Here is a 26,298-nt window from a genome sequence, read left to right as displayed (position 1 = left end):
TAAAATATGTAGAAATGAGTTAGATGATAGTTTGCAGATAGAAAAAAATTGTGGTTGGTTGCTTTATTCTTTGGGGGGTCCACCACCCAGCTCCCAAATGAATACACATGGAGGCTTATTATTACTTATAAATGCCCAGGCTTGGCTTGGCTTGTTTCTGACCAGCTTTTCTTAACTGAAATTATCCCATCTACCTTTAGCCTCTGGACTTTTTTCTTTTCTTATTTATGTATTTTTGCTTTCACTATTACTCTGTGGCTGGCCCCTGACATCAAATTCTCCTTGTTCTCTTGCTTCTTCTTTTCCTCATTTCTGCTTCTATTTATTCTCTCTGCCTGGTAGCCACACCTATCCTTGCTCCTGCCTTGCTATTGGCCATTCAGCTCTTTAGTAGACCATCAGGTGTTTTATTAGACAGGCAAAATAACACAGCTTCACAGAGTTAAACAAATGAAACATAAAAAAAAATGCAACACATCCTTGCATCATTAAAACAAATGTTCCAGAGCATAAACAAATGTAACACACCTTAATAGTCTACAACAAAAATTACATTTCTGGATTTCTGTACCTTTTAACTTTTTCACATTTATTTGGGATTTTTGTTGTTGGGGTGTGTGTGTGTAAGTATGTGTAAGTAAAACAATACATGCGGAGTCATAGGAGTCAGTTCTCTCCTTCTGCCATGCGGGATACAGGCATCAAGGTCGGGTCATCAGGCTTGAGGTCAGGAGTCTTTGCCTGCTCAGTTATCTCACTGGCCTGCTGTACCTTGTTTTACATATAGAAAATGTGTTCTGTATCAGTGATTGGCTGCTTTCTTTAATAACAAAATACTAAAAGAATGTCTTTCCTATTGTGTATTTATGTGTGCGGATGCGCATGTGCCACAGTCCATCTGGGGAGGTCAGGGAACAGCCTTGTATAGGCAGTTCTTTCCTTAGACTTTCATGTGGGTTCTGGGGATCGAACTCCGGTGGTCAGACTACATGGCAAGCACTTTCCCCCTGAGCTTTCTTGTCATCCTCCAACTAAATTTAGAGCCTCGTTTGTTTGTTTTGTAGTACTCATGCGTGCTACACAAGTGATCTAATACTGAACTCTATCCATAAACCCTAACTTTAAAAATTCTTTGTGGAAAATGTACCATAAAAGTGTAAAATCCTTAATGAGCTAATTAGATATTAGTGCTTTGCACATTTGCATTTGTTTACTTTAAATTGTACTTGTACATATATGCATGATTGTGTTGTGTACTTTCAAGAATATTCATATGGAGGTCAGAGGTCAATATCAGGTGTCTTCCACTATTGCTTTGCATTTTATTTTTTTGAGACAGGTTTTCTAACTGAACCGTGCACTCACTAACTGCCTACAGTGACTACTTGGAGAGCTCCAGAGACTTACCTGTGTCCATTTAGTCCTCCCAACCCCCACAGTGCTAGGTTTAGGGATACATGCAACCAAACCTGGTTTTCACATGGGTGTTAGAAATCCAGTGTCAGGTACTTGTACTTCTCTAGCAGGTATTTTACCAATAGAACCATCTCCCTGGCCCTAAAATATGTATTTTAAAATTTTCATTTTACATTCCGAAGAATTACATCTAATGACATTTTAAATGTTTTCTTATATTTGATTTTATTATTAGGTATCATGATAATTTGACAGCTGCAAAGAAAAACAACGTTTTAAAGAAGGTATGAAGGCTGAATCTGTGTTAAATCACCATTTTAATAAATAATTGAGTATAGATATATGGGGCCTGTTAAGAATAAAAAGCAAAGGAATAATAGATGTTAATGACCATTCTATTTCTTTCCCATTAGGCAAAATCAGAATTCAATCTCAGCAGCAAGATCTGTCAAGAATTTAATTACTATTTGACAACTATGGTTCGTTGCTTATGGATGTCCAAACCATTTGATAAAGGAATGTACATTGATCCCCAAAGCTTAGAAAATTCTGGAGTAACAGAGTATAAATACAATTTAAATTTAGTCCGGCATCCTTCTCTATTGAGCTATGCAGCTTCCTTTTTACTTCAGGTAAGTGTGTGTAAAGTGTCTTTAGACTTCATAGGGTTCACTGACTGTGAAAACAGGAGCTATTACATCTGAATTGCAAGGCATGTTTGGAAGTTTTAGTGCTGACAAAATTTTGATGATTGTGCTAGGCTTTAAGGAACTTAAATCTCTGTTCTCTAAGAGAGCTTGGCCTTGTTGCAGAGACAGAATTGTTAACAAATTGCTGTAATACAGTGCCGAGAGGTGAGGGAAGGTACAATTGTAGGAAGATAGATGACTAATTCAGTTCTGCTTGAGTTGAAGTGGTGCCAGGAAAGGAAAAGCTTCATAGAGGTAAAAGCTCCTGTCCATCCCTCCTAAGACTGAAAGTGAAAGCCAGGCACTGGTGCTTGGCTCTTCATCAAGCCTGCTGATTAAATGTATTGATGATGTATGGGCGTGGCAGAAGTGTCTGTGTCTTCTTAGGTCATGGGCAAGATTACCATTTTCAACCTTATTAGTGACTTGGGGGCCATTCATAAGGTGCGTTTATCAAATGCATCATTGATACAATGTTAAGATTACAAGTATATTGGAAGAATTTGGATTCACAAGTCTCTTAAGAGTTGGGTGGTGGCGCACGCCTTTAATCCCAGCACTTCAGGAGGCAGGGGCAGGCTGAACTCTGTGAGTTCTAGCCCAACCTGATCTACAAGAGCTAGTTCCAGGACAGGCTCCAAAGCTACAGAGAAACCCTATCTCGAAAAACGAAAAGAAGAAAAAACAAACAAACAAAAAGAACATTGAAAACTCTAACAATGATCATAATGGATAATTTTTCTAATGTGTTCTTGGATTCGGTTTGCCAGTATTTTGTTGAGGATTTTTGCGTCGATGTTCATGAGTGAGATTGGCCTGTAATTCTCTTTCTTGGTTGAGTCTTTGTGTGGTTTTGGTATCAGAGTTACTGTAGCTTCATAAAAGGAATTTGGCAATGACTCTTCTGTTTCTATATTGTGAAATACATTAAGGAGTATAGGTATTAGGTCTTCTTGGAAGATCTGGTAGAATTCCGCATTGAAACCATCTGGTCCGGGACATTTTTTGGAAGGGAGGTTTTTGATAACAGCTTCTAATTCTTCGCGACTAACAGGTCTATTTAGGTTGTTCACCTGGTCCTGGTTTAACTTTGGTATATGGTATTTATCTAAAAAAGTGTCCATTTCTTTAACATTTTCCAGTTTTGTGGCATACAGGCTTTTGTAGTAAGATCTAATGATTCTCTGAATTTCCTCTGTGTCTGTGGTTATGTCTCCCTTTTCATTTCTGATCTTATTAATTTGCAAATTCTCTCTCTGCCGTTTGATTAGTTTGGATAGGGGTTTATCAATCTTGTTGGTTTTCTCCAGGAACCAGCTTTTCGTTTCATTGATTCTTTCAATTGTTTTCTGTGTTTCTATTTTGTTGATTTCAGCCCTCAGTTTGATTCTTTCCAGTCTTCTGCTCCTCCTAGGTGAGTTTGCTTCTTTTTTTTCTAGAGCTTTCAGGTAGGCTGTTAAATCTCCAATGTGTGCTTTCTCTGTTTTCTTTAAGTGGGCACTTAGTGCTATGAACTTTCCACTTAGGACTGCTTTCATAGTGTCCCATAAGTTTGAGTATGTTGTTTCTTTATTTTCATTGTCTTCAAGGAAGACTTTAATTTCTTTTTTTATTTCTTCTTTGACCCAGTGGTGATTCAGTGAACATGGTTCAATTTCCAGTTGTGAGAGTGGAGTGTTGAAGTCTCCCACTATTAGTGTGTGGGATTTAATGTGTGATTTTAAGCTTTAGAAGTGTTTCTTTTACATACGAGAGTGCCCTTGTATTTGGGGCATAGATGTTCAGTATTGAGATTTCCTCTTGATGGATCTTGCCTGTGACTAATATGAAATGTCCTTCTTTGTCTCTTTTGATTGATTTTAGTTTGAAATCTATTTTGTTAGATATTCATATAGCTACACCAGCATGTTTCTTAGGTCTGTTTGATTGGAAATTTTTTTTCAACCTTTTATTCTGAGGTATTGTCTGTCTTTGAGATCAAGGTGTGTTTCTTGTATGCAGCAGAAGGATGGATTCTGTTTTCATATCCAGTCTGTTAGTCTGTGTCTTTATAGGCGAATTTAATCCATTTATATTAAGGGATATTGAGGATCAATGATTGCTATTTCCTGTTCTTTTTGGTTTTGTTGGTGTTTGTAGCATTGTGTGTACATTTCCTTTCTTTGAAATTTGGTGCTGTAGATCATCTATTATCTGTGTCTTTGTGTTGTATCTAATTTTCTTGGGTTGGCATTTTCTTTTAGTACTTTCTGTAGGGCTGGATTTATCGACAGGTATTGTTTAAATCTGTCTGGTTTTGTCATGGAAATCATCTATGGTGATTGAAAGTTTTGGTGGGTATTGTTGGGGAATTTTATTTTAAGGTGTGTAATTTTTGTTTATACTGCATTTGTTGAACTCTGTGAAGCTGTGTTTCTTTGCCTGTCTTAAACACCCGATGGTCATAATAAGGAGCTAAATAGCCAATAGGCAGGGGCAAGGATAGGCGGGACTGGCAGGCAGAAAGTATAAAGAGGAGAAATTTGGGATGAGAGGGAATGAGGAAGACATCAGGGGCCAGCCACCCAGCTACACCACAGTAAACCAAAAAGTAAGAAGAAAGGTCTACAGAAATGAGAAAGAGAAAAGCCCAGAAGCAAAAGATACTCAGGATAATTTAAGAAAAGTTGACAAGAAACAAGTTAAGCTAAGGCCAGGCATTCATAACTAAGAGTAAGCTTCCATGTGTGAATTTGGGGAGCAAGATGTTGGGCCCCTCAAAAGCCAAGAAAGTAACACATCACACAATAGGGTATGGTAGACTAGCATCCGTGGTCTCTTAGTGTCTGTTCAGGACCTCCTGGCTTTCATGGTTTCCTTAAAAAGTCAGGTGTAATTGTAATAGGTCTGCCTTTATATGTTACTTGTCCTTTTCCCTTTACTGCTCTTAATATTCTTTTTTTTTATTCTGTATGTTTAGTGTTTTGATTATTATGTGTCAAGGGGACTTTTTTTTCGGTCCAGTCTATCTGGTGTTCTATAAGCTTCTTTTCTTGTACTTTATAGGCATGTCTTTCTTTAGGTTGGGAAAGTTTTCTGTTATTCTTTTTAAGATATTTTCTGTACCTTTGAGCTGGAGTTTTTCTTCTATCCCTATTATTTTAAGGTTTGATCTTTTCATGGTATCCCTGATTTGCTGGATATTTTGTGCTAAGAATTTGTTGGATTTAACATTTTCTTTGACCAATGAATCTATTTTCTTTATTGTATCTTCAACTCCTGAGATCCCCTTTTCCATCTCTTGTATTTTGCTGTTTATGCTTGCATTTATGGTTCCTGATCATTTACCTAAATTTTCCATTTTAAGAATTTCCTTGGTTTTTTTCTTTATTGCTTCTCTTTCAGTTTTTAAGTCAAACTGTTTCCTTTACCTTTTTCTTGGTTTTCTTTAGTGAATTTGTTGATTTCTTCCAAATTTTTTGTCTTTTCCTGCACTTCTTTAAGGGAATTTTTCATTTCCTCTTTAAGAGCTTCAGTCATCTTCATACAGTTATTTATTTATTTATTTTGGTTTTTTGAGACAGGGTTTCTCTGTGGTTTTAGAGCCTGTCCTGGAAGTAGCTCTGTAGACCAGGCTGGTCTCGAACTCACAGAGATCCGCCTGCCTCTGCCTCCCGAGTGCTGGGATTAAAGGCGTGCGCCACCATCAGTTATTTTTAAGGTCGTTTTCGTCCACTTCATCTGTGTTGGGATGTTCAGGTCTTGCTGTTGTAGAACCACTAGTTTCTGGTGGTGCCATATTGCTCTTTATGTTGTTGAGTATACTCTTACCTTATTGTCTGCCCATCTCGTCATCCAGTCGGTATAGAGGGAGCCTGTGCTTCAAGGGGTCCCTCTTCCTCCAACTGGTGTACTTGATTGCTCCTTCAGGTTCAGGCAGAGCAGAGCCTCCGGCAATCACTCCTCCAGGTTCAAGTGGGCCCAAGGTTCAGATAGATGGTCACTCCTCGAGGTGCACGTGCGGCCACAGCTCCAGTGGTTGTTCCTCCAGGTGGAGGCCACTCTAGGTGTAGGTGTGGCTGAGGTTCTGGTGGTCGCTCAAGCAGTGGAGTGTCTCATATCAAGAATGGCAGTGGATGCTGGCTGGGGCACAGGTGCTCTTTCCCAGAGGAACTTTTACAATAACTTCTGGAAGATAGCCTCTGGAAGCCTCTGCTGTCTTTGCTTCCAGCAGTCACTGGCCTCTGATGCTCCCCAGCAGTGGTCACTTGGTCCTCTGACTCTCCCTGGCGGCAGGTCTCTCAGGCCTCTCAACAGTTATTTCTATCATGTGGGTTGTAAGGTTTGAACTTAGCCATCAAGATTTGGGACATACTTTTTTATCCACTGAGTCAGTTTTGTGGTCCTGTCCTGTTTTGTCAGTGTCTTTTTTTTTGTTGTTGTTTGTTTTGTTTTGTTTTTCGAGACAGGGTTTCTCTGTTTAACATTCCTAGTTGTCCTGGAACTAGCTCTTGTAAACCAGGCTGGCCTTGAACTCACAGAGATCCACCTGCTTCTGTCTCTTGAGTGCTGGGATTAAAGGTATGCACCACCACTGCCCAGCATTGTTAGTGTCTTTTTAAAAATACACCACTTCTTTTTTTTTTTTTTTTTTTTTTTTTTTTTTTTTTTTTTTGGTTTTTCGAGACAGGGTTTCTCTGTGGCTTTGGAGCCTCTCCTGGAACTAGCTCTTGTAGACCAGGCTGGTCTCGAACTCACAGAGATCCACCTGCCTCTGCCTCCCAAGTGCTGGGATTAAAGGCGTGCGCCACCACCGCCCGGCCAATACACCACTTCTTAATTGTGAAGTCAGTATATATAAATAAATATTAAAAGAATGTATATATACATATATGTACAAATTTTTAATATTTATATAGAACCCATACAGATTGTAATTTTTTCTTATATCCTTTATGCATTTGTTATCAAAGTTTATTTACTGCGTAATCCAAGGACATGTTTCAGTTTCTTGAAATACTTTATGAATTTCAGTTTGTCAGTTTCTTTTCTTTCATTCTTTTCTTTGTAAACAGTCTAGCCTGGAACTCATCATGTATCAGGTTGACTTCAAATTCCCTTGCCCCTGTCTCCCAGGTGCTGGGCTTAAAGGCATGCACCATCTTGCCATGCTGTTTTCAGTTTCTGTAAATAATCCTACTGGGATTTGGGTAGGCAATATTTTGATTCTGTAGATCAATTTGAGTTGTATTGTGACCATAATGTATGTATTAAGGCCATCGTATGCCTTTCCATTTCTTCAGGTCTCCTTTAGTTTATTCTGCAGTGTTTTATAGGCTTTGTTTTGTTGAGACAGTCTTGCTGTATGTGGCTCAGAGCTCACTGTGTACACAAACTGACAATTGTCAAACTTGAGCTAATCATCCAGCCTCGTCCCCTGAGCTGGGATTACATCTTTTGCTAAGTTTATATAGATTATTTTTCCTGATGTTATGGTAACTGGCATTTATCTTCAGATTATTCATTACTACTGAATAGAAATACAATTGAAATAAAGTTGATTTGTGTATATAGATTTTATATATTCTGCAGATTTGTTCAGATGTTTATTAGACCTGTCTTTTTATGGGGTTCATAGGATATTGTCTGTATAAATGTGTCTTCTTTCTTCCCTCCAACCCTTCCTCCCTTTTCTTTTTTTTATCTGGATGCCTTTGTCTTCCCCAATTTGATTGCCACAGAACTTTAGGAACAGTATGGGAGAGAAACAGTGGCTACTTGATGTGAGCTAGACTGTTTGATTTGCTACCAGGATGGTAAGGGTTTGTTTGCGTGTCCCTTTCAGGCTTAGGGACCTCCCTTCTATTTCTTAGTTTGTTGAATGTGGAAAGATTGTTGAATGAATAAGTGTTGGGTTTTGTGTAATTTTTTTCTCCTACATCTATAAACATGATCATATGGGTTTCTTTTGTTTTCTATTGTATTTTTTGAAGTTTGGCTATTTTCATGTGTATTGGTGTTTTGTTTGCATGTATATCTATGCACCACATTTTCATGTGTATTGGTGTTTTGTTTGCATGTATATCTATGCACCACATTTTCATGTGTATTGGTGTTTTGTTTGCATGTATATCTATGCACCACATTTTCATGTGTATTGGTGTTTTGTTTGCATGTATATCTATGCACCACATTTTCATGTGTATTGGTGTTTTGTTTGCATGTATATCTCTGCACCACATTTTCATGTGTATTGGTGTTTTGTTTGTATGTATATCTATGCACCACATTTTCATGTGTATTGGTGTTTTGTTTGTATGTATATCTATGAACCACATTTGTGCAGTGCCCACAGAGGTAGGAAGAGAGTATCAGACCCCCCCACACAAAAGGCTTAGACTGGGGTTATAGACAGTTATGAGGCATCATGTGAGAACTGGGAATCATATGTGGGTCCTGTGCAAGAGCAGCCAGGGTGCTAAGCAATGGAGTAAACAGAGAAGCCACTCCTCTGTGGTGTTCTTATGGCATATTACATGGATTGATGTGTGTGAGTTGGCATTCCCAGAAAAAATTCCTCTGTCATTGAGAATAAGTCCTTCTATGTGTTGCTAGTTTTAGTAATTTATATAATTTTGTGTGTATATTCATAAGATATGTTGGTATTTTTCTTGTGGTATCTTTGTCTGGTTTTGACTTCAGGGGAGTACTGAGGTCAGAGAAGAAGTTTGGAAATGTGCTCTCCTCTCCTACTTTTGAAAAACTCTGTGAAGAGTTGGCATTCTTTACATAGTTGGTAGTGAAGTCACTGGCCATGGGTGTTGTAAAAGTCATTGGTTCTTTTAAAAAGTTGTTTCCTAAAAGAGAAGAGGTTAATTATTAAGTTAAAAACAGATTTATTTACAGAAATAATTTATATAATAGAGGTATAGTGGTAAGTATATAGTTTAGAAATGATAACTCATTAAACAAACAAATTAACATTTCCTTTAACTCTGGGCTATATCCAGTCTGTTCTGCATGAATTGTTTCCTTTGTGACTGGGGTCTCTCCTCATTGAAAAAAATGATTCTGATATTAAGTCATACTTCCTTAATGCAAAAGTCTATCAACATAATGTCCCATTGCTCAACGTTTAGTGCATTTTAAGTGTATTTTTAAAATGTATTTTATTTTTGTATATGAGTATTTTCCCTGAACATATATATATATATATATATACACACACATGCATGACTGATGTCCTAAGAGGCTATCAAAGGGAATTGAATTCCTTGGGACTGGGATTATAGACAGTTGTGAACTGCCATGTGGGCGGTGCTGGGAATTGAACCTGGGTTTTTTTAAAATAGCAGGCAGTGCTTATAACCACTGAACCATCTCTCCAGCTCCAAATTTGCCGAATTTTTGCTTCATCTTAATTATTAAAGGAGATAATAAATTTAAAAATTTAGAAGTTTAGAAGTTCTTTTGAGATGGGTCTCATCAAAATTAAACACTGATCCAAGTCAGATTTTTTCCTTAGGTCTATAAATGATGTTTTAAAAATTGTGTATTTGCCATGCATGGTGCAGCATACATTTAGTCTCAGCACTTAGGAGACAGAAGCAGGTTGATCTCTGTGAGTTCAAGGCCAGCCTGGTTTACAGAGCGAGTTCCAGGACAGCAGGGCTACATAGAAAAACCATGTCTCAAAACAGCAACAATAAAAATATGTACTTGCAGCCAGGCGGAGGTGGCACATGCCTTTAATCCCAGCACTTGTTTGAGGCCAGCCAGGTATACAAGAACTGTACTAGTTCCAGTAGAGACTCCAAAACTACAGAGAAACCCTGTCTCAAAAAAACAAAAAAAAAATATGTATTTGCTAATAGTAAGATATGTGAAAACTCAGTTCTCAGTTGAGCACAAATATATACAGAACATATGTATATATGTTCTGAAATTCTTTTTCATTGCAAACTCATTTCTTATAATTCTGTTCTTTGGATTTTATATATCACATTATTAATCTTTTGTGCATGAATTTTTATAATTTAGTTAATATACCATACAAGTAAGAATTTAGTTTTATGTTGCTGCTTTTTTAAAAATGAGAATATAGCCAGGAGGTGGTGGCGCACACCTTTAATGGAAGCACTAGGGAGGCAGAAGCAGGTTGATCTCTGTGGGTTCAAGGCCAGCCTGGTTTACAGAGTAAGTTCCAGGAAAGCCAGGGCTACACAGGAACCCTGCCTCAAAAAAAAAAAAAAAAAAAAAAAAAAAAAAAAAAAACCTCAAAAACTATAATTATAATTATCATCTGGAAATGCATATATTCTTTTTTATTTTATTTTTATTATTTGATAATTTCATACATATATAATATATTGTTCTGAATAAACTCATCCCCTATTTCCCCACCATCCTTCCTACTTCTTTTTCTGTCCTAACATCATGAGCTTTTAAATCACTGTCTACTTAGTGCTGGCCATATGTCCATGGGTTGGTAGGTCCTAGCTGCTCATGTCCTGCCTCCCTGAAGAAACTGTCACTGCTAATAGCTCTTCAGCTAGCTGTGCACCCTCATAACTGCCTCCCTGCTCTATACTAGGATTTTGTGTCGCTTGGTCTTTGACAATTCTGTGAATGGTCTATTAACTGCTGTGAGTTCATATATGTGATGGCCTGTTGTGTCCAGAAAACACAGTTATCCACTGCCTCTGGCCTTACAGTCTTTCTACCCCCTCTTCTTCAACTATTCCTAAGCCTTGGGAGGAGGGGTTGTATACAGATACCCCATTTGGGACTGGTCACTCTGTAGTCTCTTAGTTTTTGTATGTTGACTAGTTGTCAGTCTCTTTGTTAATCACTCCCATCAACTGCAAAAAAGAATCTCTTTGATGAAGGTTGAGAGATGCACTTATCAATGGGTATAGTGATAAACCATTAGGAATCAGTTTAATACTATGTCCACTTATCATAATAGTGGTAAATTCTCTCCTAGGGCATATGACCTCTCTAGCTCTTATGGGTCTGGGATCACTTAAAGATTGGCCATGACCATGAATAAATTTTAATAAGAAGAGGTTTTATTAAATACTAGGGTTGGATGCTCCTGGCACCAGGACAGCTACAGAGAGCACTCTCAAGATGTAGCCCCTAGCCATATTAGCCCAGGACTTATAAAGGCAAACCCCACAAGATTGCCTGTATTACACCTACATGTAGGTAGGGTCTTGCAGTTGACCTAGTCATCTTTTTGACCAGAGTAAGCAAATTTGATTATAAAAGCAGAAATAGTAGTTAGTCTTATGACTACTGTCTTGCAAGAACAGCAGATTTTACAAGCTTATTATGCTGTGTTCAGTTGACATCTCTGGAAGACCTGCTCTTTCCTGAAGGGAAACAGAGGAGTGAATCTGGGGAAGAGGGGAGGGAGGGGAAACTGGGATTGAGATGTAATATATGAGAGAAGAATAAATGAAGGATACCCCCCAAAAAGCAAACGAAAACAGCCTTCAACATCTGTGAATAAAGGGAAGTGGGCTGACAGGGTTTAGCCTGTACAAGCCTAGGGTCACTTGTTAGAGGCAGCTTTGCCTTTTGGTCTCTCAAGCATAGTAAGACAACTATGTTAGCCATCACATAGCCCCTAGTCCTTGACCCAGTTAAATGGTACCAGGCATGGGTTCTGTCTTGTGGAGCATGTCTTAAAGCAAAAAATGGTTGATTACTCCTATAACACTTGTGCCACTGTGGTACCAGTTAGCAGGTTGTTCATCACTGTAGCTCATAGGCTAGGATGGTATTTTAGGTCAGTTTTTGCAAGTTATTCTTGCCCTAGGAGGGCTCTTAGTTGGGCTATTTCCCTCTAGAAGCTTGCTGGCCTGTGGTTTACTTTCTTGCTCTTAGCTAAGAGAAGCTTTGTTTTGAGGAACACCATTACACTTAACATTCTCACACTGTGCCAAGTAAATTTGACGTGAACTTTGCAGGTCATTTAATTAATTAGTTAATTAACTTTTAGACAGGGTCTCACTGTGTAGTCCTACAATTAACTATGTAGACCAGGCTAGCCTTGAACTCACAGAGATCCGCTTGTCTCTACCTTCTCAGTACTGGAATTAAAGGTATGTGCCACCATGCCTGACTCATTTGTATTTTATTTTAGATCATTTTTATTTTATGAGTATAGGTGTATTTATTTATTTATTATGTATACAATATTCTGTCTGTGTGTATGCCTGCAGACCAGAAGAGGGCACCAGAACTCATTACAGATGGTTGTGGGAATTGAACTCAGGACCTTTGAAAGAGCAGGCAATGCTCTTAACCTCTGAGCCATCTCTCCAACCCCGAGTATAGGTGTTTTGCTTGTGTATGTATCTATGTACTGCATGAATGCCCTGGTGACATGGAGGCCAAAAGATGGCATTGGCTCCCTTGGGATTGGAGTTATAGATGGTTGTGAACTACCATATAGGTGCTAGAAATTGAACTCAGACTCTCTGGCAGAGCAGCCAGTGCCCTTAAATACTGAGTCAACTGTTCAGCCTATTTTAGTTCATATTTAGAGTACATATCCAGTGTATAAAGTTACAGAATTTATTATGACATTTTCCCATATGTATACCGTGAACTTTGTTCATATTAGCCTCCTGTTAGTATTCAGGCATCTGTACCGGCCTGCCCTTGGGGTTCTGACAGCGTATGTCCTCAGCTGTAGCTACTATAAGCACATTCACTATGTTCCCTTTTAAAAGGCTCTGCCCACCCCCCACTCCCCTTTGTTCCTTTCTATCCCTATCTCTTTGTTCCCCCCCTTTTCCTTCCCTTCCTCTTCCTCTCTGTTGCTCCTTCTGTCCAGAGTCCCGTCTCCCCTTTCCCCTCCCTTTTCCCATTTACTTTCCTCCCCAATTACAAAAAAAAATCTCTCCACATGAGCTCTATCACATGTTGTCTCTCTCATGTCACTTTTTTATAAAGACACCACCTCCCATTACCCCTTGTTTCCCCCTCCCAAACAATCCCCTTTTACTTTCTTTTTTTTAAAAAAGGTTTATTTATTTATTATGTATACAGTGTTCTTCCTGCATGTATGCCTGCAGGCCAGAAGAGGACACCAGATCTTATTACAGATGGTTGTGAGCCACCACGTGGTTGCTGTGAATTGAACTCAGAACCTTTGGAAGAGCAGCTAGTGCTCTTAACTGCTGAGCTATCTCTCCAGCCCTCGACTTTCATGTGTATATAATTCATGCTTGTTCTCTTCTCCTCCCCACCCCAGCTCTCCTGTAGCTCAGGCTGACCTCAGACTTGCTATCTGACTGAGGATAATCTTGAAATCCTTATCCTCGTGTTCATAACTTCCAGGTACTGGGATTATAGGTCTATACTATCACACTGGCTATATAAAAGTTTTTAAATATATATTCTCTATATGAGAGCAAATGTGTATTAGTCTTTCTGAATCTGACTTGTTTTGTTGAATGTGATGATCTGATTCCATCCATTTTCTTGCAAATGGTATGATTTTATTCTTTATGGATGAGTAAAACTAGGGTATACATAGCTCTCTGTAACTGCTTACTTCCATAGAAAACTCTGAGCCACTGTATTAGGCATGGGGCAAGGTAGAAGCTTCCAGTGTTTGGTATACCCCACCTGGCATGGAATGTCTACCTAATGAACATGCTGGGACAAAGATGAGCATTCTGGTATTCTGGTTGCTGTTTAAATGGTTCTGCTTCTCATGAGATCTTGGTGGAAAATGGAAGCCTTGGACCCTTAACCATACTCTCTAGAAGGAGCAGGTCATGGTTCCAGTGTCTCAGATCCTTGCTGTTTTGAGGTTTAATAAAAATTCTTTGGTAATGTTTTTGTTTCTAGTTGTTTTTTTAAGACAGGGAACTTCCTATGTAGTTCAAATGGACTTAAACAGAATTCTCCTGCCTCCCAGGACCCTGTTTCAAAACACACAAACAAAAATGCTGAATATCATTACATGGCTCAAATTCTTTGCCTTTCAATCTTGGACAAGTTTTTTTTTTTAAGTTTATTTATTTGTTTGTTTACTCTAGCTCCATGTTGAAACACCAAAATGTAGTTGGATGCATTTGCTCTTTACTCTTTGCTCTTTTGAGGGGCAGCCACCCAGCTCCCCAATAATTCTTACACACAGAGTCATAAAGATCTTATGAATGCCCGGCCTTAGCTTGGCCTGTTTCTTGCCAGTTTTTCTTAACGTATATGAATCCATCAGCCTTCTGCCTCTGGGCATTTACCTTTCTCTTCTGTAAGTTCCACATTCTCTCTTACTCCACGGCTGACTGGGCGGCTGACCCTGAGCCTTTCCTTATTCTCCCCTCCCTCCCTCCCTCCCTCCCTCCCTCCCTCCCTCCCTCCCTCCCTCCCTCCCTCCCTCCCTCCCTTCCTTCCTTCCTTTCTCTGGGGTTCTCCTTTTATTTATCCTCTCTGCCTGCCAGCCCCACCTATCCTTCCTCCTCCCTCACTACTGGAGTTCAGTGCTTGATGAGACCATCAGATGTTTTAGACAGGCAAAGAATCACCGCTTCATAGAGTTAAACAAATGCAGCAGAACAAAAGCAGCACATCTTCACATCTTTGAACATTGTTTCAGGGCAGAAACAAATGTAACACACTTTAAAATAATATTATACAACAGATTATCAATTACCTTGTCTAGATTTTTTTGTTTTGTTTTTGAGACAGGTTTTCTTTGAATAGCCCAGTCTAGTCTCAAATCCTTAACCCTTCTACATGAGTCTCCTGAGTTCTGGAGTTAAGAATAAGTACTGCCATACTCAGCTCCCTTACCTGTTAAATAGGAGTGATGATATCTACCTAATTATGTTGTAAACATTACATTCCATGATGGATGTGAATCTCCGTATGTTTGTCATAAAGTAATTGCTTAAATAGTATTAGTTATTATTATGTATTAATTTGAATCATAGTTCAAAAATATTTTGAAAATTTTTCATTGGTAGTCATTGCTTTTCAGTACTTGTAAGCAACAGTTGAAGGCCAAAGACCCTCCTCACCTGGGTTTATAGTGTGTGTGTGTGGGGGGGGCAATTTTGGTTTTCATCAATTGGAGAGTAAGCATACTGACATCTAGTGGCTGGAACCAGAGATGCTCTTAAACATCTTGGTGCATAGATATTTCCTCAAGACAGGTTTTGGTCCCTAATTGTAATCTATTTTAAAGTGTTTTGACATTCTATCTCCAACATGGATTTTGTTCCGCATTAGTGCTTAAAAGTCTGTTTTATTCTTTTTAGTGTTTGCCACTGGTATGATTTAATTCTAAAATTTTATCTTATTGATGTATTCAGTTATGAAAGTATTAAATCAATGAGATTCTCAGAATTAAAAGTCTTAGCCCTCGGCAATATTTTATTAAACATTTTGCGTTTCTTTATATGGGGGGAGTTTCACACATGCCATGGCATTCATGTGGAGGTCAGGTGACGGTGTAGCACTCAGTTCTCTCCTGTCACCCTATGGGCTCCAGAAATTGAACCAAAGTCAAAGCACTTATACCCATTAAGCCATCTTGCTGGCCCATCTTGGATATATTTTAAATATATATAGAAAATAAACATTCTGTTTTTGTTGTTGTTTTTAAGACAGGGCCTTCAAAAGTATGAAAAGATGCAGGTGACATCCCTCATACAGGTTTGCTGCGGAGTGCAATGGGAGACAGTGGGAAGATTTTCCAGCATGGTTGTAATGTAGTTTGAGTCAGTGTTTAATGGTTATGACAGGTTTCCTTGTGGAGGATTGTTTATAAGAGAATGTCTGAGTAGAAGGGGGGACAGCAAGGCAGGACATTGTTGAAGTCTAGATGAGATCCTGAGGGTGACTTTTGTACAGGTCATTTCCACAGAGACTAACAGGTGCAGGCTACTTTGACATGAGTGTAGAGAAGGCAGGACTGCTGATGGTACTTTGATGGTAGGGATGAGAAAAGGACTTTTGTTTGAGTTGATGCGATTCCATTTATTAGTAAGAGGAAGTCTTATGAAAAAACTGGAGATGTCTTGTTCATGTGGGAGGACAAGTTGAGACTGTGTTCTGAGCTACTGAATTTTGAGGTGACTGTAGACACTCAGGACCAAAAATTTAGGAAGACAGTTTGAAATAGGGGTTTGGAGCACAGGAGGAAGTTGGAAGTTAGAGAAATAAGTATAAAATGGAGTGAACCAGCATGCTCTGTGTGTCATCACTTCCCAAACCACATTTGATCACTTCCATGTATATCAGAAATCAGGATGCAGCTTGTGATCGCTTACAGCCAGGTAGCAACCATGAAGTAGTCTTCTTTGCTGTTAGAGCATGCACAGGCAGGTGGAGTTGATAAAGTTGAAATACCTTAAGATGAACCATCAAGTTAGAAAATGTCTTTAAGTCATCTCTAAGTTGCTTATGCAGTATACTTGTTATACTTCTATTGTAATTACTTAACCAAACATTCCTTAATTACTCATTAAATATCCAGTAGAGAGTAATTCTGTGTATAGAGGTGTTACCCTAGATGGTTTAGGGAATGATGATAAGAAAAACAGTCCATATGTGTTGAGAACACGCAGTGCCATTGTGCATTTTACTATTACACAAATGCTGGATGAACAACACTAAAGCAGAGAGTGCTGTGGGGGCTCCAGCAGGGCAGGCCGGCAATCATTCCGTTCATATGGACTCAGCAGGCTGTGCAACACACAGCACATTCAGGTTCTGACATTTGAAATTTTCTGTATCTTCCCCAAATGGTTTTGATTCTAGGCTGATTATCCATAGGTATGGAATATGTAGCTATAAAAGGTTAGTAATCATTACCTTTACATAAATGGGATGCTGGCATCAATAGCTTTTAGATTTTTTCTTTTCTTTTTTTAATTGATTTTTATTGAGCTCTACATTTTTCTCTGCTCCCCTCAATGCCTCTCCCCTCCCACTTCAACCCTTCTCCAAAGTCCCCATGATCCCAATTTACTCAGGAGATTTTGTCTTTTTCTACTTTCTACTTCCCATGTAGATTAGATCTATGTAAGTCTCTCTTAGTGTCCTCATTGCTGTCTAAGTTCTCTGGGATTGTGGTTTGTAGGCTGGCTTTCTTTGCTTTATATTTAAAAAAACCACCTATGAGTGAGTACATATGATAATTGTCTTTCTGTGTCTGGGTTACCTCACTCAAAATGATGTTTTCTTGCTCCATCCATTTTCCTGCAAAATTCAAAATGTCATTATTTTTTTCTGCCGTGTAGTACTCCATTGTGTAAATGTACCACATTTTCCTTATCCATTCTTTGGTTGAGGGGCATTTAGGTTGTTTCTAGGTTCTTGCTATGACAAACAAAGCTGCTATGAACATAGTTGAGCACGTGTCCATGTGGCACGATTGAGCATCCTTTGGATATATACTCAAAAGGGGTATTACTGGGTCTTGAGGGAGGTTGTTTCCTAATTTTCTGAGAAATTGCCACACTGACATCCAAAGGGGTTGTACCAGCTTGCATTCCCACCAGCAATGCAGAAGTGTTCCCTTTTCCCCACAACCTCTCCAGCATAAGTTGTCATCAGTGTTTTTGATCTTGGCCATTCTTACAGGTGTAAGATGGAATCTCAGAGTTGTTTTTATTTGCATTTCTCTGATGACTAAAGATGTTGAACATTTCCTTAAGTGTCTTTCAGCCACTTTAGATTCCTCTGTTGAGAGTTCTCTGTTTAGGACTGTACTCCATTTTTTATTGGATTATGTGTTCTTTTGGTGTTCAATTTCTTGAGTTCTTTGTATATTTTGGAGATCAGACCTCTGTCTGATGTGGGGTTAGTGAAGATCTTTTCCCATTCTGTAGGCTGTCGTCTTGTTGACTGTGTCCTTGTCTTTACAGAATCTTCTCAGTTTTAGGAGGTCCCCTTTGTTAATTGTTTCTCTCAGTGTCTGTGATGCTGGGGTTATATTTAGGAAGTGGTCTCCTGTGCCAGTGTATTCAAGTGTACTTCCCATTTTCTCTTCTATGAGGTTGAGTGTGGCTGGCTTTACATTGAGGTTTTTGATCCATTTGGACTTGAGTTTTGTGCATGGTGATAGATATGGGTCTATTTTCATTCTTCATGTTGATATCCAGTTATGCCAGCACCATTTTTTAAATATGCTCTCTTTTTTTCCATTTGATATTTTTTGTTTCTTTGTCAAAAATCAGGTGTTCGAAGGTGTGGGGATTGAAATCCAGGTCTTCTGTTCGGTTCCATTGGTCCTCCTGTCTGTTCTTATGCCAATACCAGCCTGTTTTTAGTACTGTAGCTTTGTAGTAGAGTTTGAAGTCAGGGATTGTGATACCTCCAGAAGTTCTTTTATTGTACAGTAGCTTTTAGACTTTCTTAAGTGCTTTGTTACCAGCACTATGCCACACACACATATGCACACACACTTTTGGCAACCTGTGAATACTTAGTAATGCATGTTTTTAAAAATGTTATATGGTAAAAATGTGCCTACACCTGAAAGAACTCATTCAGGATTACAAAATAAAAATGCTAAGCATGAAAAAGCATCATTGAGGTAAAGATGTAGTTCTGTGGCGTAGCACCTTCATAGCATGTACAGGGCCCTGGATTTGGTCCCCATTACTTCAGAAACAAAACAAATACCATATAGCAAAGACATTGCCCTGTACGAATTTAATAGCCCAGAGTTTTCTGTTAGGGATAGTAAAAAGTATTGTGTCTGAGAATATGGTGATAGCTAAAGCCAAGGAAAGTATTTAGAGTTTTATAGAATCTACTGTACATATTGCCTACTTCACCAGATTCCTTTATCCCTTTTTAGCGCTTATTTTTTTACTCTTTTTAAACTTAGCATTCAATGTATTAGTCTTAATCTTTGCATTTTCCTACTCTTTGTTGACCCCCCCCCACTTTCCAACTCTCATATCCCATCATTTCTCTTCTGTCCTACCCCAATAGTCCCCACCCACTTCATGTCACATGTATTCTATTACTCTTTTTTTCCTTCCCTCCTTCCTTAACACCCCAATTTCCTCGCACTCCCCTTTCTAGTATTATACCTTCATGCACACATATACACACATACAAAAATGAAAATCTAGGATTTGGGGGTTAGTCAGATGGTCCAGTCAGTAAAGTGCTTAGAGGGCAACAGAACAACAACCTGAGTTTCATCCTCAGAACCAACATTTTAAAAATGCCAGATACACTTGTAATCCCGGTGCTGGGGAGGCAGGTGGATGACTGGGGCTGGGTGGCCGGCCAGCCTGCTCTAATCCATAACCCCAGGTCACTGTAGACATGCTGTCTCAACAACAAGGTGCTTGAGGCACCCTACCAGAGTTCTCTTCTGATCTCCACATGTGCACAGGAACGTTTGCACACAAATATACATATAATCTAGGATCCACATAGGAGAGAAGACATACAGTATTTTGTCTTTCTGAGCCTGGATTCTTATGCTTGGTATGCTAATTTAGATTTCCATCTGTTTTCCGCACATGTCATAATTTCATTTTTCTTTATGGCTGAATAAGTTCAGTTCTGTGAATGCACCACATTTTCTTTAACCATTAAAGAAAGAGGGTGTTTCTACTTCCTGACTATCATGAATAGTGCAGTAATAGACATGGATGTTCAAGTATCTCATATTCATTTTCCATACTGGCTACAGCCGTTTACTCTCCAATAAGCAGTTGATAAGGGGTTTTCTTCTCCCAAATACTTTCCAGCATTTGTAGTCTTCTCTTTCTCTCTCTCTCTTTTTTTTTTTGTTTATGCTTTATTTTTATTTTATGTGTATGGATGTTTTGCCTGCATATATGTATGTGCACCACATGTAAGGTACCCCAGAGGCCATAAAAGGAGGTCAGATTCCCTACTACTAGGATTACAAAGGATTGTAAGTCACCAGGTGACTGCTGAGTCCTGTGCACAAGCAGCAAGTGCTCTTAAGTGCCGAGCCATCTCTAGTCCCATATTTTTTAATGTTGGTCATTCTGATTGGGTGATATGAAGTATCAAAGCAGTTTGAATTTTCATTTTCCTGATGGCTAAAGATGCCAAACACTTTGTAAAATAGTTATTAGTATTTGTATTTCTTCTTTTGAGAACTTTGTTGTTTGTTACCTTATTGGTTGATTAGATAATTTGTTTTTGTGGTGTTTGATTTTTGCAGTCCTTTAGATCCTCACCTGACATTTAGCTGGCAGAGATTTTCTCAATTCTCTACATTATCTGCCAGCAGTTTCTATTGCTGTGCAAATGCTTTTTGCAATTTATGCAATCCCATTTGTCAATTCTTGGGGTTATTGCCTGTGGTAGTGAAATCCCTTATAGAAAGGTCTTGCCTATCCTTATGTCTTGAAGTATTTTCTCTTTAGCAATTGCAGAATTTCAGTTCTAACAATGAGGTCTTTGGTTCATTTTGGATTTAATTTTGAGGTGGGTGAGAGATACAGATCTAATTTTATTCTTCTGCATATGTAAATGCAGTTCTCAAAGTAGCCATAATGAATACCAAAAAGTCAAGTAATCCCTTACAGTATATTAAAATAAGTCTAGAAACCAACAGTAAGAGAAACTATACAGATACTTGGAGAGTGAAAAATATAATTTTGAATGTATTGTGGAAATCAGGGAGGAAATTTTTAAATTCTTAGAATAAAATGAAATCATGCACAACCTACAAGAACCTCTGGAACACAGCTAACTAAGCATTTCTCGAGGGAAAGCTTATAGCTGTAAGTGCTTACTTTAAAAGTTCATAGAAGGGTCTGGAGAGATGATTCAGTGGTTATGCACTTGCTGATTTTGCAGAGAACCCAGGTTCTATTCCCAGCTGCTACATGGTGTCTCAGAGCCATCTGTAACTGCAGTTCTGGGGACTCTGTCCTCTTCCGGCCTGTGAGCAGAGGCATGCATGTGGTGTATTTATATCCAGACAAGCAAAGCACCCATATACATAAAAAAAAAACAACAACAAAAGAAAACCCCAAAACTTTTTAAAAACAGTGGTCTCAAATAAACTACTGGTGCAGCACAAGTTTCTAGAAACACAGTAAATGGCAAGAAATAATAAAGATTAGGACAGAAATAAATGAAATACAGACTAAAAGAACGACACATAGAAACAATGAAACAAAGCTGAACTTATAAACAAGATTGACAAAGCCTTAGTCAAACTAACTGAAAAAAAAAGGCTGAAATTACTAAAATCAGAAATGAGCCAGGTTTTGTTACAATTGACTTGAGTGAAATCCAGGAAAGATCAAGGGGACAGATCAATGTGGAAAACTTTGAAAATGTGCATCTTTGTCCTTTAAGGCATAATTCAAATACCACATGTCTTAGGGGAAAAGTCTTTAACACCCTGCATAACTACTTTTAACAGTTAAGTACAAAATAAAAAGAGAAGGTCATAGGTTAGGTAAACTTCCGTGCTCACTTATCCACTATGCTTTTGTTGTTCCCTTATTTGTGTTTTTAGTGAGAAGGGAATCCAGGGGGTTGTAGCGAATGTTTATTCAAAGGGAACTGCAGAGTGCTGATGGGAATAGAACTTAGCAGGATGAATCGGGATGTGAAGAACCATGGTTGTTATCTAATGATTTTGCTAACTTGATGTGTTCATTTTAAAGGAAAGCCCTGAAGAAAGGACAATAGACCTCACATCTATTCGGGTAAATAAATTTGCTTTCATCACTGATACGGATTTCATGTAGCTTAATCAAGAGATTTTTGTATGCCTTTACTTCTTTCCTAGTCTTAGTTCTACTGGCTGCAGAAAGGGAAAATGAAATGTTTGCCTTTATAATGCTGTCAAATAACTTTCATCCAGATTTATTGGCATAGACCATCGTTGACTCTAAGATATAACTCTTCATAGTCTGACTCTTGCTATTCTAATCACACATTGTTTCATGTAATAGTAAATACAGTTGTATGTATCTAAAGTAAACCGGATGTAAGAACACTGGGTACAGTGTTCTCATTATCTTAGAAAATCTTCCTGTGCACACAGCAAAGACTGTGAGACATAGCTTTTGTGTTACCTATTTTAGATATCAAGTTTCAAGAGTACTTTTGCACTTCACAGTACTTTGCTCTGATGAATGATTTGCCAATATAATTAAAGCAATATTTAGAGCACTTGAAGTAATTTAGTGACTTAGCTCTCTAATCATGAACCTTCTAAGTTGGTGTTTGCAATATGTATTCAGAATGCTGTAAACTAGGCAGGAAACAAGGACTCATGTTCAATAAGTAATTTTTTCTTTTTTGTACCTGCAGGGGAGGAAATGGAACTGGTATTTGGACTATTTATTTTCAGAGGGTTTTCAAGGCCTGGAACTTTTCATAAAAAGTAGTATCCGTCGTTGTGCTGGACCGCAAACACAGAACAGAAGCACAATGAGTGAACATTAGACGAATGTTGGCATGAGCAGAGTGGACACGCTGAACCAAATTCCTCATTGCAAGAGAGGCCAAGCAGCTCAACGTGAGGTTGCATACCATTTCACAAGCCAGCAGCTGTCTTCAAGGAGTACGTAGTCTATCCTGATCAGGAGAACCTTTGTGTGACTGACGTAATTTTTTAAGCATTCAGATTTTTAGCTAACTTCTTCTCGGCTTTCTAGTGGGAATTTTTATTTGCTCTGTTAGTAGAAGAGAGCAAGTGATATAAGTTACTCTGCAGAATTCTTATGCAAAACATGCTGTGATCTCTGAAGTCCTGGGGATATTTTCTGGTTTTCTCATGTGAACTCCAGCAGCAGCGAGTTACTTATAATAAGATGCAGCACGGGTGCAGCCCATTCCCGAGAAGCTGATACTATCTGGGCCTGCACTGGCAGTATTGTATGTGCAAGGAAGGGTAGGGGATGAAAAAAATTTCTGATTTTATTGGTTTAATTTCCTGAAACCATTTTTATTATTTGAGTATATATGTGTATGTATATATTTATGTGTATGTTCAGATTTCCAGTCCTAAATAAATTAACTTCAGTTTTACCTTTAGGAGTAATTTTTTTTTCATTGATTTTTATTGAGCTATATATTTTTCTCTGGTCCCCTCCCTTTTACTCCCCTCCCCTTCAACCTTCTCCCATGGTCCCCATGCTCCCAATTTACTCTGAAGATCTTGTATTTTTCTATTTCCCATGTAGATTAGATCCATTTATGTCTCTCTTAGGGTCCTCTTTGTTGTCTAGGTTCTCTGGGACTGTGGATTGTAGGCTGCTTTTCTTTGCTTCATGTCTAAAAGCTACTTATGAGTGAGTACATATGATATTTGTCTTTCTGGGTCTGGGTTACCTCACTCAATATGATGTTTTTTAGCTTCATCCATTTGCCCGCAAATTTCAAGATGTTATTTTTTTCTGCTGTGTAGTACTCCATTGTGCAAATGTACTACATTTTCCTTATCTATTCTTTGGTCAAGGGGCATTTAGGTTGTTTTTAGGTTCTGACTATGACAGACAATGTTGCTATGAACATAGTTGAGTACATGTCCTTGTGGTATGATTGAGCATCCTTTGAATATATAACTAAAAATGGTATTACTGGGTCTAGAGGAAGGTTGTCTCCTAATTTTCTGAGAAATCGCCATACTGATATCCAAAGGGGCTGTACTAGCTTGCATTCCCACCAGCAATGCAGAAGTGTTCCCCTTTCCCCACAACCTCTCCAGCATATGTTGTCCTTGGCCATTCTTAGAGTGTAAGATGGAATCTCAAAGTTACTTTGTTTTGCATTTCTCTGATGACTAAGGATGTTGAGCATTTCCTTAAGTGTCGTTCAGCCATTTTAGATTCATCTGTTGAGCGTTCTCTGCTTAGGTCTGTACCCCATCCATTTTTTTATTGAATTATTTGTTGTTTTGATGACCAGTTTCTTGAGTTCTTTGTATATTTTGGAGATCAGACCTCAGTATGATGTGGAGTGGTGAAGATCTTTTCCCATTCTGTAGGCTGCCATTTTGTCTTGTTGACTGTGTCCGTGTCTTTACAAGCTTCTCGGTTTCAGGAAGTCCCATTTATTAATTGTTGTTCTCAGTGTCTGTGCTGCTGGGTTATATTTAGAAAGTACTATATTGAATAGATATGGGGAGAATGGACAACCTTGTCTTGTTCCTGGTTTCAGTGGGATAGCTTTTAGCTTGATGTTGACTGTTGACTTGCAGTATATTGCCTTTATTATGTTTAAGTATGTTTCCTGCATCCCTGATCTCACCAAGACCTTTATCATGAAGGGGTGTCAATTTTGTCGAAGGCTTTTTTGACATCTAATGAGATGACCATGTGGTTTTTATTTTTCAGTTTGTTTATATGGTGGATTACATTGACAGATTTTCATATGTTGAACCATCCCTGCATCTCTGGGATGAAGCTTGCTTGATCATGGTGGATAATTTTTCTGATGTGTTCTTGGATTCGGTTTGCCAGTATTTTATTTAGTATTTTTGCATCGATGTTCATGAGTGAGATTGGTCTGTAATTCTCTTTCTTAGTAATGTCTTTGTATGAATTGGGTATCACGATATAATTGTAGCCTTGTAAAAAAAAAAGTTTGGCTCTGTTCCTTCTGCTTCTATTGTGTGAGACAATTTGAGGAGTATTGGTATTAGTTCTTCTTTGAAAATCTTGTAGAATTCTGTGTGAAAACCATCTGGTCCTGGGCTTTTTTTCTTTCTTTTTTAAAATATTTATTTATTATGTATATAGTGTTCTGTCTACATGTATGCCTGCTGGTCAGGGGTGCCAAATCTTATTACAGATGGTTGGGACTGACCATATGGTTGCTGGGAATTGAGCTCAGGACATCTGGAAGAACAAACAGTGTTTTTAACCACTGAGCCCACCTCTCCAGCCCCTTTCTTGTGTGGGGTGGAGATTTTTGATAACTTTATTTCTTCAGCAGTTATAGGTCTATTTAAATTGTTTATCTGGTCTTGATTTAATTTTGGTAAGTGATATATATCCAGAAAATTGTCCATTTCCTTAAAGTTTTCCAATTTTGTGGAGTACAATCTATTCTGTTGATTACAGCTCTCAATTTGATTATTTCCTGCTATCTAGTTTCTCCTGGGTGAGTTTGCTTCTTCTTGTTCTAGAGTTTTCAGGTTTTTTTGTTAACTCACTAGAGTGGAATTTTTTCAGCTTTTTTATGTAGGCATTTAGTGCTATGAACTTTCCTCTTAACACTGCTTTCATTATGTCCCATAAAATTTTGTATATTGTGTGGTCATTTTCATTGAATTTTAGGAAGTCTTTAACTTTTTCCTTGACCCATTGGTGATTCTGGTGAGCATTATTTAATTTCCATTTGTTTGAGGGCTTTCTGAATTTAGTGTTGCTCTTGAATTCTAATTTTATGCCATGGTGATTCAATAAGATATATGGGGTTATTCCAATTTTTTTGTATCTGTTCAGATTTCCTTTGTTCCTGAGTATGTGGTCAATTTTTGAGAAGGTTCCATGAGGTGCTAACTAAGAAGAAGGTGTGTTTGGATGGAATGTTCAATAAATGTCTGTTAAGTCCATTTGAGTCATAACATCTAGCACTTGAGATTTTTTTCTTCCATCTCTTGTATTCTGCTGTTTATGCTTGCCTTTGTGGTTCCTGATTGTTTTCCCATATTTTCCGTTTCCAAAATTCCCTTAGTTTATGTTTCCTTTATTGTCCTATTTTGGTTTTCAAGTCTTGAATCTTTTTTTTACATCTGTTTGATTGCTTTTTCTTGGTTTTCTTTAAGGGATTTGTTGATTTCTTCCAATTTTTTGTCTTTTCCTCCATTTATTTGAAGAAATTTTTCATTTCCTTTTTAAGTGCCTCAAACATTCTCCTAAAGTTATTTTTCGGGTCATTTTCTTATTTCGTCTATATTTGGTTGTTCAGGTCTTGTTGTTGTAGGGCCAATGGTTGTTTGTTTTGTTTGTTGGTGTCATGATGCTCTTTGTGGTGTTGTGTGTGCTCTTACCTTGTCTTTTCCTCTGATTGGTGTAGTTGGGACTGTGTCTCTGGTGGTCAATCTTCCAGGTGTCAGTGGATCCAAGGGTCAATACTTTTTGTGGTGCATTCAGGACCATGGTTCCAGTCACCCAGGAGGTCACTTGGTGTTTCCCAAGGTCCCTCTGCACTCCCCAGGGTCACTCTGCAATCCCATATGTTGTTTATGCCTGCTCCCACGGAAGTCACT

At 38.4% G+C, this 26,298-nt stretch overlaps 1 protein-coding gene across 1 annotated transcript in view; it reads left to right on the top strand.

The window, feature by feature from the left end:
• The window catches only part of Cenpi (centromere protein I), a 67,834-nt gene extending 44,899 nt beyond the window's left edge, over positions 1 to 22,935 (top strand). Inside the window, exons 18-21 of the mRNA XM_057759980.1 lie at positions 1,652 to 1,700; positions 1,830 to 2,048; positions 21,740 to 21,781; positions 22,392 to 22,935. Of these exons, the coding sequence (XP_057615963.1) occupies positions 1,652 to 1,700; positions 1,830 to 2,048; positions 21,740 to 21,781; positions 22,392 to 22,526 (445 nt within the window). The 3' untranslated portion in view covers positions 22,527 to 22,935. The remainder of the gene's footprint in view (positions 1 to 1,651; positions 1,701 to 1,829; positions 2,049 to 21,739; positions 21,782 to 22,391) is intronic.
• Positions 22,936 to 26,298: the final 3,363 nt, after the last annotated feature.

Source organism: Chionomys nivalis, chromosome X, assembly GCF_950005125.1.
Source record: "Chionomys nivalis chromosome X, mChiNiv1.1, whole genome shotgun sequence".
NCBI lineage: Eukaryota > Metazoa > Chordata > Mammalia > Rodentia > Cricetidae > Chionomys > Chionomys nivalis.
Note: the sequence above shows the minus strand (reverse complement) of the source record. Positions and strands in the feature narration are given on the sequence as shown.